Source organism: Nicotiana tomentosiformis, chromosome 5 (genome assembly GCF_000390325.3).
Source record: "Nicotiana tomentosiformis chromosome 5, ASM39032v3, whole genome shotgun sequence".
Taxonomy (NCBI): Eukaryota; Viridiplantae; Streptophyta; class Magnoliopsida; order Solanales; family Solanaceae; genus Nicotiana; species Nicotiana tomentosiformis.
Window position 1 is genome coordinate 112999287 of NC_090816.1, and position 21623 is coordinate 113020909.

At 36.7% G+C, this 21623-nt stretch overlaps 2 protein-coding genes across 4 annotated transcripts; both read left to right on the forward strand.

Annotated features, from left to right (window-relative positions):
• LOC104102644 (uncharacterized) lies at window positions 1-11265 on the forward strand. 3 transcript variants are annotated; one of them, XM_033657792.2, is made up of 14 exons: window positions 758-780; window positions 1317-1414; window positions 2480-2558; window positions 2678-2734; window positions 3184-3239; window positions 4415-4643; window positions 4959-5045; window positions 5152-5226; window positions 5312-5395; window positions 9071-9135; window positions 9258-9447; window positions 9569-9657; window positions 10152-10266; window positions 10930-11265. In XM_033657792.2, the coding sequence occupies exons 2-14, from the start codon at window positions 1407-1409 to the stop codon at window positions 10969-10971; spliced, it is 1176 nt and encodes a 391-aa protein (XP_033513683.1). In that variant the 5' UTR covers window positions 758-780; window positions 1317-1406; the 3' UTR covers window positions 10972-11265. The 3 variants fall into 3 exon arrangements, with proteins under 3 accessions (XP_009608714.1, XP_033513683.1, XP_018628445.1); XM_009610419.4 differs by lacking the exon at window positions 1317-1414 and having other exon boundaries at window positions 1-780; XM_018772929.3 differs by lacking the exons at window positions 758-780; window positions 1317-1414 and adding an exon at window positions 1429-2137.
• Window positions 11266-12953: 1688 nt separating this feature from the next.
• On the forward strand, window positions 12954-19350 carry LOC117278325 (uncharacterized). The gene is made up of 3 exons (XM_070175223.1): window positions 12954-13061; window positions 13250-14420; window positions 18695-19350. Exons 2-3 carry the CDS (start codon window positions 14392-14394, stop codon window positions 19089-19091), a joined length of 426 nt encoding a protein of 141 aa, XP_070031324.1. The 5' UTR covers window positions 12954-13061; window positions 13250-14391; the 3' UTR covers window positions 19092-19350.
• The last annotated feature ends 2273 nt before the right edge of the window (window positions 19351-21623 follow it).

The following is a 21623-nucleotide window of genomic DNA, read 5'->3' on the forward strand; positions in this document are numbered from 1 at the left end:
AAAAACTAGAAAATATCTTCCTTTACAAAGTACACAAGTTTTAATAGGCATCTCAGCTGCAAACCTGTCGCAAAAAACCCTAATCTCAGAAAGTTCGCTAAGGTTTCTGTCAAAACCTAACCAGCAACTTCTTCACCGGCGGAACACCGAACCTTCTGCCGTCCGGCAGAGAACGTCACCTCAAATGGACTTCGATGAGTACGATTATCTGGAGAAGACTGTAGAAGAGCCCAACGGTGGTCCTTCTACAAAGAGCAAAGACAACAACAACAGCAGCGCCGAGAAGGAGAAGAGCGAGAAAGCCTATCGCCGAAGGGAGAGAGACGGGAGCGAGGAATACGCCGCCGAGGACGACAATAGAGATCGACGTAGTAGCAAAAGGTCTCGCGGCGACGGCGAAAAGGATAAGGAGAGAGATAAAGATAGAGATAGGGAAAGGGAAAGGTCGTCGAGGCATCGGAGCAGGGAGCGAGAATCGGAGAGAGACAGAGAGAGAAGCTCAAAGGACCGAGACCGAGAACGTGACAGAGAGAAGAGGGAGAAGGAGAAGGAGAAAGAGAGGGAGAAGGAACGAGAGAGGGAGAGGAAGAGTAGAGATCGGGATAGGGAGAGAGATAAGGAACGGGAGAAGGAGAAGGAGAAGGAGAAGGAGAAGGAGAAGGATAGAGAGAGGGAGAGGTCAAGGAGGAGCCGGAGTCGCTCCAGGATTGAACGAGAGCGAGAGAAGGAGCTGTCAAGAGACGTCGAGCGTGAACGTGACTTTGAATCACGAGACAGCAGGTGACAACACTCTTTGCATTTATCTTATGTTAAATGCATATCAATTTTTTCAGTTTATTACAAAAGGATTATTGTTTGTTGATAGCAATTATCAGTTCAAGTTGTAGTGTTTGGAGAATACTTTCTGATGTATATCAATGTGGCTATCAGCTACAACTATATAGCCGTTAATGTAGTGAAACAGTATTTGCATCTTATCTTCTTAATTTCTCAATTTGACTTTGTAGAATTGCTAGGTGCCACTATTTATCTTTTGTACTAGTTATTGATGTCTTTTGGTTCCTTTCAACGTCACTAGACACGTCCTTGATAAAAAAAATTATGCTAGGCTTGTCTGTTGACTGCTGTTGTGACCTAAAAAACTGAAAAATCAGGTTATGGCTCAGCTTAAGTATGTGTTTGAACACTCTCTGCTGAGTGTTTTTGAGTTCTAGTGGATTCAAACGGAAGAGACTTTTTGAAATAGTCTAAGTGCGTTAAAGAGTGTGAGTTTATCCATATAGGATGTAATATTCTGACTTGGGTTGAAATCGTAGATGGATTATTTGCACATCTTAATGGGCTAACAATGCGGAAACCCTTCAAGGCTTGATTGAAGAAGTGGCTTATTCCCACATATATTGAGTATGATAAGGTCTGTTAAGTTCCTTTTTGGCCTTTGAGATTATCACTCATTCTTGAATCCTTCCAATGTTTTTGCATTGATGGATTTAAGGTTACTTTTTCTTACATCTGTGAGATGTTGACAAATGATGTATTGGATTTCTAGGTTGGCAACGCATATGGTGCGAGGCTGTATCAGTTTTCAACCTTTTCTTCTGTATCGAGACGAAAGTGCATTAACTCTTTATGTGATTGTTTTTGTGAAAGCAGGGAAAAGTCTCAAAATTTTGGTGCTGGACAGCGAATAATGTCACAACTCACAACACCCACTGCATTCATATTCTTAACTTGAAGTTTATACTTGGAGATGCTTCAAAAGTTCAAATTATCTTCTAGAATATGCTCCATTGTACTTGTTTTCTTTTTAAATGGGAACGATGTGTGTCACTGGAGGTTGGAATTCTAGTTGCTTCCTGTTTAGATATAAAAATGAAACTCGTTTTGGGTCCTGGAGCATTTATAGGGAGAAACAATGTTATATTCAGATAAACAAGTAGACAAATGAAGTTAGCATTTTTCAACTAGCCTATCCAAAAACTTATAGAAGCTTTCTGACTTTTATCCGCGTTTTTCTTGAAAGGGCTTGCCTTGATGATCTTTCCTGCTGCAGGAGCTACTCTATCTAATCGATAAAGATGAAACATTTTGCACAGCGAGGGAGATTTTAGAGGATGATGATTCATCATGTCCTAATGTAATTTGTAGCATGTTCATGTATTTATGCAAGTTTGGTTAAACTTGGTTTATAGTAGTTGATTGTGTTCAAATGTAGCAGGTGCAATGATGTAAATGAAAATCCTCTCCCTTCTACATGTAACTTAAAATTTATAAACAGAGCCTCGTACTTTTCTTTACTATCCTTGAAATTAATGCGATATAAAGGTTGGTTTGCTTCAATATGTTCTGTGGATTGTGAAATAGGGAAAGCGAGGGTCTGCACTAACTCTCTAGCCAGTCAACGAGGTCATATTTAGATACTTCTTTGTTATGATCTGTGCCATACATATTCTCATTTTGGTCTGAGTCATTTTTACAGGAGATTCAAGGAGAAGAAAGAAAAAATTGAACCAGAAGCTGATCCAGAAAGGGACCAGAGAACTGTTTTTGCTTACCAGGTAGGTTTCGATGTCTTTGTTTCTGCCTTGTTCATCTCCATACCTGAGCATTTCACACTAGGTGATTTAGCTGATCAATAGGTTCATTCACTGATTTATTTGGTCTGCCCTTCTTATAGATGCCCCTGAAGGCAACTGAAAGGGATGTGTATGAGTTCTTCTCACAAGCAGGAAAGGTTAGTTCATTTGGTCCGCCTTTTGCTTCATGGTACATAAACTCTGCTGCTGGACAACTTGTGGTTTTATTATCAATGTGTGCTGGTTTACATTTCATTTTCTTGTGGTCCTCTAGAATTGATATGATACTTCATGTTTAGGAGCAAAAAAATGATTTGTGTTGTTCGCTTGATCCTACTTCCGTATACTATTAGTGCATGCTGTATGCTTCTCCTTGCTGTTGCAGTAACTGCTTCTCTCTCTGCCTTCTGTATCAGGTAGCTTAATTAATTTCTTATGTCTCAAGATTCTATACTTGATTGGATGCACAATGTAGTCTGATCAGGTTATAACTGATGGTTTTATGCATGACCTATTGCAGGTTTTGTGGTGTTTATAGTATGAGTACCAAAAGGGCCTCTAAATTCAATTTATCTATTAATTTTGACATCCATTTCTACATTTCTAGGTGAGGGATGTGCGGTTAATCATGGACCGGAATTCAAGGCGATCTAAAGGAGTTGGGTATGTCTTTAATCAAATTCTATACCCCGCAAATTTTGCGTTTTATTTCTTTTCTTTTTTCTTTCTTAAGTAAATGTGCATCTTGCTTTGTATAGTACTCCTAAAGTCTCAAGGATTGCGATAGTGCCACTTTCATTTTGAATGTTAACCATTTGATGTAGCATTGGGGCATGCTACGCCTCCTAATTCAAACTAAAGTGTTGTTTATCTACCGTGGTGGTTAATAAAGTTGTTGCGTTGCAGCCAGACTGTATTCTTGATTTGTTCCTTTGACTTCTGTGTGGTCTCTGTTACTCTCAGATGGTAGAAAAACTGTGTTTCTCATATAGTTTTTTGCTTTTTTTTTAAAAAAAGATTTTCCTTTTGGTTTGTTCTATGAATTTCTGATGGCTAACACATTGCCAGTCCGAAGTCTGGTAAGGGAGGAAGGTTGTTGATTTGGAATAAAATAGGTCCAAGCATAGCGAAATGCAAAATGGGGATTTATGCCGATTCAAGTTGGGGATTGAGCCGTTGTTGTTAACATGCATTTCTGACTTCCCTTAAAATCATTATAGTGGCGGAGTAAAGGTTATTTGAATTGTATTTGTAAAAGGAAAAGGGTTATCTAGAGTGTCAAGTACTGTGAATTATAGTTAGAGTTAAATCTCAAGATTGCATCATTTGAAGTTTAGTTATGAGATATGGTCTGTAAATAATATACCAATTGTAAACGTAGTTTTAGATTAAAAATAATAATACACCAACTATAAACGTTGTAAGATGCCAATCAGTACAAATTGTCCTTAGAGCATTTGATTTTTTTTTTTTGAATATCAAATCTTAAACCATATGCTTGCAGATGCATATACTTGTGTGCTACTGATATGCGCCTGTGGGACCCACCCGTATGTGTTTTTACCTCTGCTGAATCTGAGAGGTTTTGTTGAGCTCTCTTTACCTTTTTTCTTGTTGGGAATTCCAGACATGGTTTTAATCTTATTGACATTAGTTATATATTGTTGTTCTAGGGCCTAGTACTACCATTTCTAGGGCTGTCATGTCCTTTCCCTGGATGTCTTCTGTCACCAACCAGTAGATTTCTTTATGCACCTCAGTTTTGCCACGATGTGGTCTAAATACCTGATCTATGCTGTTATTTCAGTTGTGTTAATAACTTATTGATATCTGTGCAGGTACATTGAGTTTTATGATGCTATGTCTGTGCCAATGGCTATTGCTTTATCCGGTCGCTTGCTTTTTGGCCAACCAGTCATGGTAAAACCTTCTGAAGCTGAAAAAAACCTTGTTCAGTCAACTGCGTCTGGTGGTGGATCAGGGTTGGCAGGGCCAAATGCTGCCTCAGAGAGAAAACTTTATGTAGGAAATCTTCATTTCAACATGACAGAGTTACAGCTTAGACAGGTAACAAGATTGACGTCTTTATCTGCATACAGTAACAAAAGCACTAGGATAGACACTTGTTATATGCAATGCGTAATGGTGGAGGCTTAAATGCACATATTCTGTTATGTTGATCCACCTTAACTTGTAGAATAACTGTCAGACAACTTAGGGCTCTTTGCTTCTTATAAATGATGTATCCGGTACAGATACCGATGTATGCGTTATTTTGTTTTTTAAATGGATATGATTGACTTCCGATGTCCTGAGACCGATCTCTGACTAAGCTTTTATTTTCTGTTTCTAATTGCATTCCATTATATATGGTGTGTTCAGATATTTGAAGCTTTTGGGCCAGTAGAGCTTGTACAATTACCTACAGATCCTGAAACAGGGCATTGTAAGGGGTTTGGATTTGTCCAAGTAAGTATTTTGCAGAACTGCAATGTTTCTCTTAAATATATATTCTTTTATCGTTATTTTATTTCTTTTAGTAACGCCTTTATGTTTCAATTTGGGTTCATGTTAGTTTGCTCAACTCGAACATGCAAAGGCAGCTCAAAGCTTGAATGGCAAGCTTGAAATTGCGGGTCGCACCATCAAGGTATGTCTCTGTAGACCTTACTTCTCTAAATACTGTTGGATGGCTGTATTACTGAGCCTTGACTAACCTTTTTGGTTCAATGCAGGTTTCATCCGTTACTGAACATGTCGGAGTACAAGATGCTGGAGCTAAAACTGCAGATTTTGATGATGATGAAGGGGGTGGCTTGGTGAGTTAGCTCTTAAATCATTATATTGGAGGACTTTGCATGCCATCTTTTCCCTTAAGTAGGTTAGATACTTCGGAAATTATGAGTATGATAGCGGTGGTAAAAGGCCAATCCATGTGTTCTCATTTGACAGGCTGTCTGTTAGACATAACCAGAGAAAAGTGATGTTCTAGTTTACTGCATTATCATTATTAGCTTCTAGAGCCCGTTTGGATTGGCCGGGAAAAAGTGACTTTTAAGCACAAGTGCTTAAAAGCACTTTTTATGTACTTGAACTTGTTTTACAAATAAGCAGTTACGTGTTTGGATAGAAGTGCTTAAGCTAAAAAAAAAGCTATTGAAATGTTTGGTAAACAAGTGCTGGTAAGCACTTTTTTTTGTTAAAATGACCGAGATGTCCTAAAGCTGTCAACACTAAAAATAAGCTTATTGATGCATTTTTAATTTTAAATTAACTCAAATGCAGATTAATTTGTGTATCAATTCAGTTTAAGTTATAATACTGATTAGATAAGATTATTTTAATTAATATAAAGTACTTATTGGGTAAAGCATTAATTAATAATTGTAATTAAAAAATATACTTAAACTATATAAACAATTCATATAAAATTACCCACAAAGTAAATAAATTAAAGTGAAGTACTTTTAATAATCCAAGAACCACGTAAAAGTTACTTTCTTGCTTTCATTTTTGGTTATGCAAATGAATAAAAAATGGAATTTGAACGAGTTAGAAAGCTTTTGAAGTTGAGAAACAAGTATTGCTAATCAGTTAAGAATACTCCTGAGGTTATGATACCAGTTAGGAAGAAAAAGAAACGGGTTAGAGGTTTTAGTAAGAGAGGGTACTTTGGTAATAATAAAAGTATGCAAGGGATAATAGGGTAAATTACTTGGTCAAACTCAAGTAGCTTTTAAGCCCCCCAAAAAAAAAAGTTGGGATAGACCAACTTATTGCTTTTGGCTTGTTTTTAGTTTTTTGGCTTAAAAGCACTTGACTTTTTGTATTTGCCAAACACCAAAATAAGCTAAAAAGTGCTTTTAAGCTGGTTTGACCAGCTTTTAAGCCAATCCAAACACCCTCCTAGTCTCTCTCTCCCTCCCTCCCCCTCCCTCTCTCTTGGCCGATCCATGTGTTCTCATTTGACAGGAGCTTTCTGTTAGACATAACCGGAGAAAAGTGATGTGCTAGTTTACTGCATTATCATTATAGCTTCTAGTCTCTCTCTCTCTCTCTCTCTTCCTGTTTTTTTTTGGGGGGGGGGAGGAGCTGGCAATTGTACAAGTCAAAACCCTGGCAGGTTTTAACAGGACCAGCCACTCCTATGTTATTGAAATATTTGAGTTCTTGGATTGTTTTCAGTGGAAATTTAAAAGAAAACCGAATCAAACCAAAGTAAACCGACATAATATCCAACTCTTTTGACTTGGTTTGGTTTTCAATTAAAAAACTAACAACATTTGGTTTGGTGAAGTATTCAAGGAAAGAGCATAACCAAACCGAGTATTATAAATATGTTATTTATTAAATTTTTATGGTGATAAAAATATTTGTTTTATAAATCTACTTTATATATTCTTAACCAAAAAAGTTATATAGGCATACTGTGCTTTGTAGAGTTTTCATATCCTTCTATATATTATGTAGTACTCCCTCCGTTCCTGTTTATGTGAACCTATTTTCTTTTTGGTCCGTTCCAAAAAGAATGAGCCTTTTCTAAATTTGGAAACAATTTAGCTTAAACTTCCAAGTCTACCCTTAATGAGAAGCTTTTATAACCACACAAATACTCCGGATCCCTTTTTGACTTGTTTAGGACCACAAATTCTAAAAATCTTCATTTTTTCTTAAACTCCGTGCCCAGTCAAACAGCTTCACGTAAATTGGAACTGAGGGATTAGTTATTTAAGAATGATTTATTTTCTGTTTTAATCATTACGATTAGATAAATTTGGAAACATTTATGGATGCAAGGTTGTTTGATCTACGAAAGTGAATAATTGTCATGTCTCATGGTGGAATTTCTCACATCTAGATGCTTTAATACAACAACAACCCAGTATAATCCCACTAGTGGGGTCTGGGGAGGGTAGTTTGTACGCAGACCTTACCCCTACCCTGGGCTAGAGAGGCTGTTTCCGATAGACCCTCGGCTCCCTCCCTCCAAGAACTCCCTACCTTGCTCTTGAGGTGACGAACTCACAACCTCTTGGTTGGAAGTGGAGGGTGTTCACCACTAGAGCAACTCACTCTTGTCATATCTAGATGCTTTAATACATAATAGGTTAATCCATTTGTTCAATTCTTGCTAAGCATATACTGACCTGTTAGAAATTGTGTCTTTAGCTCTAGTAGCAATGAAATGAATTTGTATTTCATGTGAAAATAAACAGAAAAACCCAACAAAACCGAAAAAACGACTATTTGTTTTGGTTTAGTTCTATAGTTAACAAACTGACGTACTAGTTGGTTTGGTTTCCTTTTAGATGAAAACCAAACCAAATTGAAACTGAACCATGAACACACCCTACTGAGCATAACACTAAAGGTCAATGATAAAAGAAAAGATTATAACATGGAGCCATTATCAAGGCTAGGACGTTGTGCTTTGACTTCCTTTATTCATCTGGTTTATGTTGTTTTCAATGAGTGATATCATATTCTCCTAGGAAAATTCTTTTTATGTGTTGGAATATTGTAAAGCAGAATTCTGTGCGAGTGTTATTTCTTGTTTTTTACGTACTCTAGGAAACAATATAGTAGCTGTTCCTGAAAATTGTTAGTTCTTAAATAAACTATTCTTGCTGAACTATTTACAAGACGCTCTTTTCATTTTGGGATGCTGGAAAATGTTTGACTTTGGCATTGGCATTGGCATTCTAGAGAGTTCATTTTTTTACTATTTGAATTTTAAACGTTGATGTGTTGTTTGCAATACCAAACTGACTTTTGATCGTCATTTTTATATTCTTACGCTACCTCTAGTGTAATATGCACGACTCAAATTAATATCTTATACTGTCTAGTCAAATACTATCATATAAAAGTACAATAGAGGAAGTGCTATATAATCTCTTCAACGGTATGCATGATATAGTTTTTGTGACCAAAAGTTTGTGTTGAACATGTGCAAAAGCTGAACTAGTTTATGATATGGGATCATTCTTCATTCTTTCTAATATTGCTGTGTAAAAAAAATTAGGTTACCTAAGTGCACACTCAGCGAATACTCCCTTTCAGTTAGTTGATGCATAGTTTTCCCATTTTTGACTAAACCACCCTCAAAGCAGCGCAGTAGCAGCGATCTGATTTGATGCATCCTAGGAAGTAGAAGTATTAGAAAGCTGAACTTGTATTTCTTTAGGCTAATCCATTCTGAAGCTTCTCAGGAAGCAATAGGTTCATTTTGTTCATAATATGATAACTAATGGGAAGTCTTCCTTTCCTCTTTCTTTCTCTTTAAATTGACAAAAAATTATATTTTATTTTTTCTTTTTCTTTTTGGTAACTCTGAATGTGAATGCAAATTAGAAATCTGATGAATTCATTCTCTCTGATAATATATAGACAGAGAAGGCAAAGAACTGTCAGAAGAAAACTTTAGGCTGCTAATTGTTGCCAGCTCTATTATTAAATGCATACTCATATGAATCATTTTGTCCATATTCCAGGCCTTAAATGCTCAGTCAAGGGCCATGCTTATGGCAAAGTTGGACCGCAGCGGTGTTGCTTCAAGGTTTGTCCAGATTTCTCCTGCTCTTTGGGGAGTTCTTGTCTTTTCCCCCTTTCTTTTCCCGGGTGGGTGGGTAGTAGCCATGTTTCATGTCCCAAACTTGATGCTCAAATTTTCCTCTACAGTGTTGCGGGTACACTTGGAGTTCCTGCACTTAATGGAGCAGCTCCAGCTCAGATGAGCATGCCCATAGGTGGGGCAACAGCTTTTCCGAATATGCTCCCAACGCAAGTCATTGCTGCCATGGCTCCTGAACCCATTGGAATTCCCAGCGAGTGTTTGCTATTAAAAAATATGTTTGATCCTGCAACCGAGGTTTGTGTCCCTGTGGAATTTCATATTTAACAGTACATTTTTGACCATCAAGGCTAGGGAGGTGAATATCTCAATTCTCTATTTTTTTCAATAATATTAATCTTTCAAGTATGTGCTGCAGACGGATCCAGAATTTGATTTGGATATTAAAGATGATGTAAAGGAGGAGTGTTCCAAGTATGGCAGGGTCAAGCACATCCATGTGGACAAGTATGTGGTTAATTTATGTGGTGTTAAATTTTGAGCTCTTTTGACTTATAAGATGCATTGATTCCTTTGCCTGGCATATCCTTTAATTTGGTTTCATTTTGAGCTCTTTTGACTTATAAGATGCATTGATTCCTTTGCCTGGCATATCCTTTAATTTGGTTTGTGAGACCTTCTGGGTAGGTTTTTCCTTTTGCTCTTCTTGGCAGCACAGAGATGCTGTCCCAGTTGCTTTTGGTTTTAAAAAGAAAAAGGGAAAGACCAAAGTCGCTTTTGGCAGTCAAGCTAAACTATGCCATGTTATGGTCCCTCTGATAAGGCTTCAAATTTGATTGTCAAATGACCTGTTGATTTACAAGTGGCTGGTGCTTCATTCCTGTTATAGACAAATATCTCTCAAATACTATCCTCTAATAAGCAGCTATTCCAATTGGCTGCTTACTTTTAAATTAATGCTATTTTCTTCAGCTGTTGATTCTTGAAGTATCTTTTGGCAGGAATAGCTCTGGTTACGTATACTTGCGGTTTGATAGCGTCGAAGGTGCATCTCGTGCTCAACAAGCTATGCACAAGAGATGGTTTGCTGGCAGATCGATTTCAGCCATCTTCTTGGTAAATGTCTAGTTCTCCAAGCATTTTCTTGTCCTTATCTCTTTCTTCCAATGCATAAGCGGTTCATGAAATTTGTTTTTTTTTGGGGGGGAGGGGATTGGGGTTGCTGAACATTTGTTTCTACCCTACGAGTCTATTTCTTAAGGTGTTCACTTGTTCCTATTCTGTTTTCTTCTTGTTGTGTAGGTTGGTATTTCTCTTTTATTTGTGGCTTTTTGATGTCTGGGAAGATATTTTCTATTTAATATGACTTTTTGTAAAGATATTCCATGAGTAGTAGTGGTAGGTAGCTGTGAAGTGGAATTTGAGTTCAGACAAATAAAAGATTCCCCAATAAGAACTCGTTTCACAGTGATAACACATTCTTCTACCCAACTCATCAAACTTTGGGCAGCTTGCGAACTTCCGTAATAATTTTGACAGCATAAGCACACTTTGTTCTCATTTCCCTGAAGCATGAATATGCTTATCATAACTTGTTAATTCCCTAGAGCAATCATTTCTTTTTTCACTCACCCTTTTCTCCCTATATAAGATGGGGTAAAATCGACCAAGTGTTTTTTGGTTATAACTGTTATATGAAGTTTTGACAGTTTTTGCCTAGCTCTTGTTTTACATGAAACACAGTTTGATTTTCTGAATGTATTTTTCCTGTTCTTGCAGCAACCTTATGAATATGATGCGAAGTTCAAAGGTACAGGCTGAAAGGTTTCAGACGGGGGGCTATCTATGATGTCTGAAGACTGCTGATTTGTTTATTAGTAATTGCAAAAACTGCAGCCTGATTTTGTATTTAAGTTCAGATCTTAGTGATACCAAAAACTCCTAAAAGGTACTGTATAAGCCAGACAGATGAGGGTTATATATGTTATTGAGGGAAGGTTCTGTAATTTTAACCGAGTATTATCATTTTAGTCAACCATGATACTTTGGGCCCCATCTTGTTTTCAATTAATAGAGGTCTGAATCAATGTTTCAGAGCTCAACTCATTGTGTGCATTTGTTTTCTTTATAAACTTATTTGGTCTTAATAGGTTTGATTCATTCATATATTTTACATACCTTAATGTATGTTAATTTATAAAATCATTAGAATGTTTACTTAAAGATTCATCTTAGAAGGCAAGAAGGCCCGATTGCCTCCTAATCTTGCACCGATTTTATGAGTTCCAATTGTACTACTTTTTTCTATTTCAAATCATGATGGTTATGAGCATGTGGTGTCCTCACCTGTCTAGGAAATACGAAAAGAAAAGAAAAAGTATTGATATGGCTTTTTTTTACTAATATAGATTCACGTATGCTGTTTGGTAGTTGAACTAAAGAGTCATAATTACTAGTTAGTTATGAAACTTATGACTTATTCCCTAAACCCTATTTGTAATTTGATCTGTTGAAATGATCTGATGTAAAACTATAGCTGAGGAATGACGAGGTTGGAAAACTTAATACTCACTTTATATCTACATTTTTAAGTCCGTGCAAAATTAAGGATTTATTTTCGTCAAGGGAAAAAAAAAATCAAACACATAATTGTCACTGTATGAGATGTATCCTTTTCTTTTTCTTGAACAACTTATTTTCGACTTTGTTCCAAAAGAAAGAGAAAAACCCCCCATATGCTGCCGCAACAAAAAATAAACAATTTAAGTCTGGACGTTTTCCTTCAAACCAATTCAAAATTAAATTTAAACACCTAGTTTAATATATAAAGTGTTTAACCTATAACAATATGCAATTCAGGCCACATACACTTAAGAGATATAAACTTAAAAGTAGACAAACGATTTAAGGAGACGAATGCATTATGCAATTGAATGGGATTAGAGTTGCAATCTACTTGTAAAAATAGGTAAGTTTGTTCCCTCTACATATGCTGGAGCAAGAGAATGCACGCCTTGACTTGCATTGTTTAGTTTTCAACAACAACCATCATTATGCCCCGTTATGAATTGATTAATTTTACGTTGACTGTCATCACTTATGACAATGCTTCTCGTTTACCTGGACTTGGAACCAATAGTGCTAGCTCATACTGGCGATTAAAAGACTACACAATTCTATCTTGCACCACTTAGGTGTAAATCTTCAAGGATATAATTTAATGATTCAAAACTATAATTCAAACAGTGACGTCACAATTTTAAATCTCAGTGACCCAAATGAATCTCTTCGAATTCCTTATTAATTAAGTATATAACAACACGAATCCATCCTAGATTTTCTTAACCATGTTAAGGGAATAAAGAATACAAGAGGTAGTCCCTGGTCAAACATCAACAACATTAACAATATAATCGGTCGAATCCCACAAGTGAAGTCTTAGAAGGGTAATGCATACGCAGAGGGAGATAGAGAAATTGTTTTCGAAAGACCATCAACTCGAGAAAAAAATATCACTCAAATTTAATTATTGATAATGTAAAAACAACTTTGATAATCTGCATATAATTAATTAATATTTCAAAGGTCCTCTTTTTTGGGTTTTGTTTCTTCAAATTTCATATTTAGTCGAATAAAATGGGAAGAGGGAGTAACTTGATATTTTAATTCTGAACCTGCATTACTATTTGTAGCGCGCTTTTCAACAAGTTTGTCAGCGCAGTAATATAGGGAAAGGCGCGCACCCAACATATTTGGAGCACTACTGTACTGTACGGTACAAAATGCCAAAAAAACACATATTAGCGACAGTGGGCAGCTACTATTGTATAGGGAAATATGATCAGAGATATTAGGGGCCGGGGTTTATGCAATTCTGGAACCTTCCTTCCTTCTTATTAGTTGTAATTAGGGTGAGTTAAATCAGTAGAAATCCTTCCATTTCTCTCTGTTTCAATCACATTTTGGTGCTCCTTCACTTCTTTCTCGCTAAGAAAAAATCATTACTTGTTGCTGTCAGTATCTCCTCTTTTGCTCTCATTTTTCCTCTTTTTTTTTTGGTTGTAAAACTAAATTTTATTGCTATGTGTTTTGTATTCAGGTAAAGCGATGGCTTGAAGGTAGCTCTTCAATCGCCATTTATTGAGGGAACACTTCCACATTTTCAGAAACCGTTGCTTTTAGTATCTTCTCTTTTGCTGTCGTATTTCTTATTTCCTTAATTCTTTTTTCACATCACGTCGTAAAACTAAATTGTAGTACTTATGTGTTTTTTACAACCTAAATTTTAGTATGTGTTTTGTGAGGATTCCGTTAAATTGCACTGATAATAGTGATGTTCGGATTCAACCGAAGGATCTCGCATTTCCTTCTGTATGTATAGTTTTGGCTGTGTTGAAAAGGTCCTCTTTCATAGATTTGTCTATATGTAGAAACTATGTTACGCAAATTCTTCAAAAATGTTGTTGGGTGCGTGTTGGATCCTCCAAATTTAGTGCATTTTTGGAGGATCCGACACAAGTGCGGCAACACTTTTGGAGAGTCCGAGTAACATAGGGTAGAAACCAAATTTGTCATTTCATGACTTGTTAAGTTCTTTTGTTGCCACATGCCAATGAAATGAGAGAAGAACCATGAGGTTTAATGTTCAAATCCCAAGGAAGGCTAAAAATGCTAGGTTATTTCATCCATATGGTGAGTCCTAGTGGATAGAGTTAGCTGGTACATACGCCTGTGGTGGAAGGTATGAGGTACCGGGTGAAATAGTCGAGGTGTGCACAAACTAGCCCATACACCACAGTCATAGAAAAAAATACTAGTTCAATTGTTGCTATTTCATTAAAAGTATCCAGTTGAAATACAGAGGAAATTCGAAATTCATGTTTTTCCTTTGAGTTATATTTGTGATTGGCACTTCAGAGTATCAATTTTCATTTAGTGCAAATGTTCTTTGTGAATTTGTAATGACAGTTGAAGTAGGTGCCTGGAACACACCTAGATGGAAGAAATTGAGTTCAGAAGAGCTTGTATTCGTACTTAATTGTTGCAAATCCTGTGTGATTCTTTTTTAATACATTAAAAAAAAAAGGTGACTGCTGCATACTTAAGGTGGATGAAGTTGAGGTCCGAAGAACGTAGTTTTTGAGCTTAATGATTGCAAATCATACAAGATTTGTATTGGGTGGGTTAAAGAAAGTAAGTGACTGGAGCGCCGTAAATGGAAGAAGTTGAGTTTAGAAGAACATGGCTTGTGATGGGTTAAAGAAAGAGCGGTATGTTCATATTCCTCTTATCTCTCACTGCGCTCTTTTATCTAAATTGAACCAACTTGTAATTGTAATATGGCTATTAATTTGGCTTATTTTCAAGTGGGGGTTAAGTTTTAATCACACTTGCTATCACATAATATTAACAAAATTCGTGGACCAAGTTAATTGTCATGACATTTGTTATGACATAATATCCACTATTAAGCCAAAGATTTCTTGCTATTCAAGAGTTTTTCACTCTTGTCTTTCTTTCTCATCCTTTAGTAATTGAGAGTATTTTACAAGAGAGTTGAATGTTGGGAAACACTTGTGTGATCCCCTTTCTTTGGAGTGATTTTGTGAGGTTATTATCTTGGGGTATTTGAGACTAATTAGAGTATTTAATCTAATTTTGTACTCTCTTTTGTACTCTTGTTGGTATAGTAAAATTGTTCATCTCCGCTTGTGGACGTAGGTCACCTTGACTGAACCACGTTAAATTTGTGTCTTTTTTATCTTCTTTAATTGCAGTTATTATCAACTTGCATTGTCTTTGTTACTGTCATTATAACATTATTTGGCTAAATTCCGCACTACCCGATTTTCCGATCCTAACAAATTGGTATCAGAGTTAGATCTAACCGGGCTAGTTTATATAGCCAAAATGACTCTAACAAAGTTCTATATTGAGATATTTGACATAAGTGCAAATTTCGGAATGTGGCAATTAAAGATGAAAGTTATTCTATTTCAGGATGACTTACATTTGTCACAGCAAGGAAAGGAGAAGAAGCTTGATAAAATGACGGACGAGGAGTTTGCCGTCATAGACAAAAAGACAAAAAACGGTATTATTTTAAATCTCTCAAATGAGATTTTGCATGAAGTTGCAGCAGAAAGCTCAGCCAAAGGCATATGGAAAAAGCTGAAAACCTTATATATGAAAAGAACAGTAGAAAACAGGCTTTACCTAAAGCAAAAGTTCTGCACTTTTCGTATGGCTGAAGGTACCTCTGTACTTACACATCTTGATACTTTTGATTCTCTTCTTATGGATTTAAATAACATAGATGCTGAAATCAAAGATGAAGATCAAGCTGTGTTATTGCTTGTTTCCTTACCCCGGTCGTTTAAACATATAAGAGATACTATGCTTTATGGAAAAGACAATCTCTTATAAAGATATCAAATCTATTTTGAAATCAAAGAATAAATAGATAGAGATATTATTGGAAAAACTAGTGGGAACCAAGGGGAAGGCTTATTCATAAGAGGTGGATCCAATAAGAAAGATTCAAGTAGCGAGAAATCTAAATCAAAGTCAAAATCCAGATAAAGAAATGTCATGTGCAAATATTATCATAAGAAATGTCACATTATTTCTGAATGCTTTAAATTGAAAAATAAAGAAAATCATACAGAAAAGAAAAATGAGCACAAAAATACTAACACTGCCGAAACAAGTGTAGATGCTGATGAGACTGAGGGAATTATATTTTTAGCAACTAATAAGAGTTTCAAATCTAATAATGAGTGGATTTTAGATTCGGATTGTTCTTATCATATGTGTCCCAATCGGAATTTATTTACCACATATGAATCTTTTGGAGGTGGAGTTATTTTGATGGGCAACAATGCTGCCTGCAAAGTTATTGAAAAAGGTACAGTACGAATCAAAATGCACAATGGTGTGGTGAGAACTCTCACCGATGTTAGACATGTTCCCAACTTGAAAAAAAATCTCATCTCTTTGGGCACTCTAGAATCTCTTGGGTGCAAGTACACAGGTGAAAGTGGAGTTCTAAAAGTTTTTCATGGTGCTCTTGTGATCATGAAAGCACGCAGATCTGGTACGTTGTATACTCTTTTGGGATCTACTGTTACAGGTGCCGCTGCAGTTTCAATATCAGATAAATCAAATTCTGACATCACTAAATTGTGGCATATGCGATTGGAGCATATGAGTGAAAAATATCTCTCCACAAGAATGATACTTGGTCTCTTGTGAAGCTGCCATCAGGAAAAAGAATTGTTGGTTGCAAATGGGTTTTCAAGAAAAAGGATAGTATTCCAGGGGTTGAAGATGCGAGGTATAAGGCACGATTAGTTGCAAAGGGCTATAGTCAGGTACAAGGAGTTGATTTTAATGATATTTTCTCACCTGTTGTTAAACATAGCTCTAGTCATGTCTTGTTTGTCTTCTTGCTATGTATGATTTGGAATTAGAACAACTTGATGTTAAGACAACTTTCTTACATGGTGAACTTGAGGAACAAATATACATGCATCAATCCGAAGGATTTGAAATTGAAAAAATCCTTGTACGGATTAAAGCAGACTCCGAGACAATGGTACAGAAGGTTTGATTCCTTTATGTTGGGTCATGGTTATTCGAGGAGCATGTATGATAGTTGCGTTTACTTCCTGAAGTTAAATGATGGTTCATTTGTGTACCTATTATTATATGTTGATGACATGCTCATTGCTGCTAAGGATTTAATAGAAATTCACAATTTGAAAAGTCAGCTGAAAAGTGAATTTGAGATGAAAGATTTGGGAGCAGCTAAGAAAATCCTTGGCATGGAAATCAAAAGAGATCGAAAAGCCAACAGGCTATTTCTGACCCAGAAGAAGTACTTGGAGAAAGTCTTGGAGAGGTTTGGCATGAAAGATGCTAAACCAGTTAGTGCCCCTCTTGCTGTTCATTTTAAGTTATCAGCTGCTCAGTCCCCGCAGTCAGAGGAGGAAGAGAGGTACATGACATAGGTTCCTTATTCCAGTGCAGTCGACAGTATTATGTATGCAATGGTTTATACACGTCCAGACATTTCACAAGCAGTGAGCGTGGTAAGCCGGTATATGGCTTGCCCTGGTAAAGCACATTGGCATGTTGTGAAATGGATTCTCAGATACTTGCGAGGCACTTCAAACACATGTTTGGAGTTTGGGAGAAATACTAACACTTTGGTTGGTTTTGTAGACTCAGATTATGCAGGTGATCTTGACAAAAGAAGATCACTGACATGCTATGTATTTTGCGTTGGTGGTTGCGCTATTAGTTGGAAAGCTACATTACAACATATAGTAGCTTTATTTACTACCGGAGCAGAATATATGACAGTGACCGAGGCAATCAAAGAAGTCTTATGGTTGAAGTGTCTATTTGTGGAACTCAGTTCACACCAAGGTGGTATTACTATTTTCTGTGATAGTCAAAGTGTCATTCACTTCGCTAAAGATCAGATGTATCATGAGAGGACGAAACACATTGATATAAAATATCATTTCATCCGAGAAACCATTGCTGAAGGAGAAGTCTTTGTTCAGAAGATCAGCACTAGAGACAATCCTGCTGACATGTTCACAAAACCTCTTCCAGTGTTCAAGTTCAAGCTTTGCCTGAACTTGATTGGCATTTATGAAGAATGATTTTGCCCGTTGGGGTTTTTGTGGAGAATGTGGAGTAAATTTACTTTATATAAGCCAAAATTAGGCCAAGGTGGAGATTTATAATATGACCATTAATTTGGTTTATTTTCAAGTGGAGGTCAAGTTTTCATGACATTTGCCATGACATAATATCCACTATAACAAAATTTGTGGACCAAGTTTTTATGACATTTGCCATGACATAATATCCACTATTAGGCCAAGGATTTCTTGCTATAAATAGAGGAGCTTCTCCTCATTTGTAAACATACTCATTCAAGAGATTTTCACTCTTGTCTTTCTTTCTCCTCTTTTAGTAATTGAGGGTATTTTGTAAGAGAGATGAGTGTTGGGAAACACTTGTGTGATCCCCTTTCTTTGGAGTAATTTTGTGAGCTTATTCTCTTGGGGTATTTAGGACTAATTAGAGTATTTACTTTAATTCTGTACTCTCTTTTGTACTCTTGTTGGTATAGTAAAATTGCTCCTCTCAACTTGTGGACGTAGGTCACCTTAACCGAAGGTTAAATTTGTGTTTTCTTTATCTTTTTTAATTGCCGTTATTATCAACTTGCATTGTCTTTGTTATTGTCATTATAACGTTGTTTGACTAAATTACGCACTACTCGGTTTCCCGATTCTAACAGTAATAGTGAAGATGTCGACTGAGTTGCTTATTGAAATATCTTTGTGGCTTCAAACAAGCAGCATACATGTTCAGCAAGTTTTAGCCTGCTAGCAATTCTGTACTTTTGAGTTCTAGACTTGACAACAATGAGAAATGCATTTTTCTTGCTGATAAGCTACTTCAGCCTTCTAATGATTTTGTACTTTTAAGTTCTACATTTACTGGTTTATATTAACTCCAGAACACAAGAGAGACTTGCTGCATTATTAGCTGTTTCAAATTACACTGAGAGTCCAACGCTTATCTGGGGCATCAAGATGAATTGCGAGAAGAATATGGAGTCCGATGTTGATTTTCACATACAAGATGAGGCAGAAAGGCGGCGTAAAGGGGTTGAACTGATGATCAAGATGATTTGCAGTGAGTTTATGGATGATTTTCAGATACAAGATGAGGCAGAAAGGCGGCGTAAAGAGGTTGAACTGATGATCAAGACGAACTGCTGTGAGTTTATGGATGATTTTCAGATACAAGATGAGGCAGAAAAGCGGCGTAAAGAGGTTGAACTGATGATCAAGACGAACTGCGGTGGATTTATGGATGATTTTCAGATACAAGATGAGGCAGAAAGGGCGTAAAGAGGTCGAACTGATGATCAAGATGAACTGCGGTGAGTTTATGGATGATTTTCAGATACAAGATGAGGCAAAAAGGCTGCTTAAAGAGATTGAACTGATGATGAAGAATGTTGAGAACTCTGAATTCTATACTGTAATGCGCTCCGATATCGAACAGAATGAAACATTTCAAAAACATTTGTTTCGCCTTTTAGGCTCCTACTCAAATGTTCAGGTGGTAATCTATGCTATGGGAAGCATCGAATACAGTTTTAATTCACAGTTTCAGCTTGCCGTAGTTCTCCTACTCAAACGAGATTTTCCCAATTGAATAGGTTTTGAGGTACTGACCATCGCTGATAATTGTAAGAGACAAGTTCAGAGACCAACAATGTTCTACATGTCTAATCCTTATTATCATCTTATTGGCAACCTGCTGGGAGCCAACTGATCTTCATCTTGTATTAACCAGATTTTTCTGCTGACAAACTCATTTCGTGGTACGTTGACCAATATGCAACAATGTAATTGTGTTCTTCTTGAAACAAGGCTACGCTTAGAGAGAATTCTCGACTTCACAACAGAGATTGACATAAAAACTAGCGACGATCAGATGTATGCTGACTTGTTCTTAGAATTTGCTTGGCATTTCTTTGACGTGGATCCCAGCATTGACAAGGAAACATTACTGCCTGGTACTGGATTTCTTTCTATCTTGATTCATGTCGGAGAAATTATTGGTTGGTCTTGTGATACGTGCACTGAACTAATTTATCTTTTGTTGATTCAACGACTGAAATTACAGAACGTAAAGGAAATGACAATCTGGGATATTCTGGGTTGGATGTGCAAAGGTACTTAGATGTGAGACTAGATACTGAACTTTCCATTTATTATCAAATACAGTTCTCTATTGTTGTTCCGTTGATTCTGGGAAACAAAGGTACTCTCCAAACGATATGACTAGTGAGGGAATGACTAGTAAGAGAAATGCACAAATTTTTGGTCCACTTCGTGGGCCTCGTCGTTTAAGATGCAACTCGTTTCCTCCTGCTCCAGGTTGGATTAAGCTAAACATCTATGGCATTGGTACTGTTAGGATCGGGAACCCGGGTAGTGCGAAATTTAGCCAAACAACGGTATAATGACAATAACAAAGACAATGAAAGTTGATAATAACGGCAATTAAAGAATATAAAGAAGACACAAATTTAAAATGGTTCGGTCAAGGTGACCTACGTCCACAAGCGGAGAGGAGCAATTTCACTATACCAACAAGAGTACAAAAGAGAGTACAAAATTAGAGTAAATACTCTAATTAATCCCAAATATCCCAAGAGAATAACCTCACAACATCACTCCAAAGACAGGGTTCACACAAGTGTTTCCCAACACTAACTCTCTTACAAAATACTCTATAATAAAATAAAGGAGGAGAAAGAAAGACAAGAGTGAAAAGCTCTTGAATTGGTGTGTTTTCAAATGAGGAGAAACTCCTCTATTTATAGCAAGAAATCTTTGGCCTAATAATGGATATTATGTCATGGCAAATGTCTTGATCCACAAATTTGTTATAATGGAGATTATGTCATGACAAATGTCATAAAAATTTAGCCATATTATAAATCTCCACTCTGGCCTAATTTCGGCTTATATATAGTAAATTTGTTCTATCTTCTCCGAAAAACCCCCAATAACCAAAATCATTCTTCATAAATGCCAATCAAGTTCAGGCAAAGCTTGAACTTGGACACTAGAAGAGGTTTTGTGAACATGTCAGCAGGATTGTCTCTAGTGTTGATCTTCTGAACAGAGACTTTTCTTTCAACAATGGTTTCTCGGATAAAATGATACTTTATATCAATGTGTTTCGTCCTCTCATGATACATTTGATCTTTAGTCAAGTGAATAACACTTTGACTATTACAGAAAATGGTAATACCACTTTGGTGTAAACTGAGTTCCACAAATAGACCCTTCAACCATAAAGCTTCTTTGATCGTCTCGGTCACTACCATATATTCTGCTTCGGTAGTAAATAAAGATACTACATGTTGTAATGTAGCTTTCCAACTAATAGCGCAACCACCGATGCAAAATACATAGCATGTCAGTGATCTTCTTTTGTCAAGATCACCTGCATAATCTGAGTCTACAAAACCAACCAAAGTGTTAGTATTTCTCCCAAACTCCAAACATGTGTTTGAAGTGCCTCGCAAGTATCTGAGAATCCATTTCACAACATGCCAATGTGCTTTACCAGGGCAAGCCATATACCGGCTTACCACGCTCACTGCTTGTGAAATGTCTGGACGTGTATAAACCATTGCATACATAATACTGTCGACTGCACTGGAATAAGGAACCTATGTCATGTACCTCTCTTCCTCCTCTGACTGCGGGGACTGAGCAGCTGATAACTTAAAATGAACAGCAAGAGGGGCACTAACTGGTTTAGCATCTTTCATGCCAAACCTCTCCAAGACTTTCTCCAAGTACTTCTTCTGGGTCAGAAATAGCCTGTTGGCTTTTCGATCTCTTTTGATTTCCATG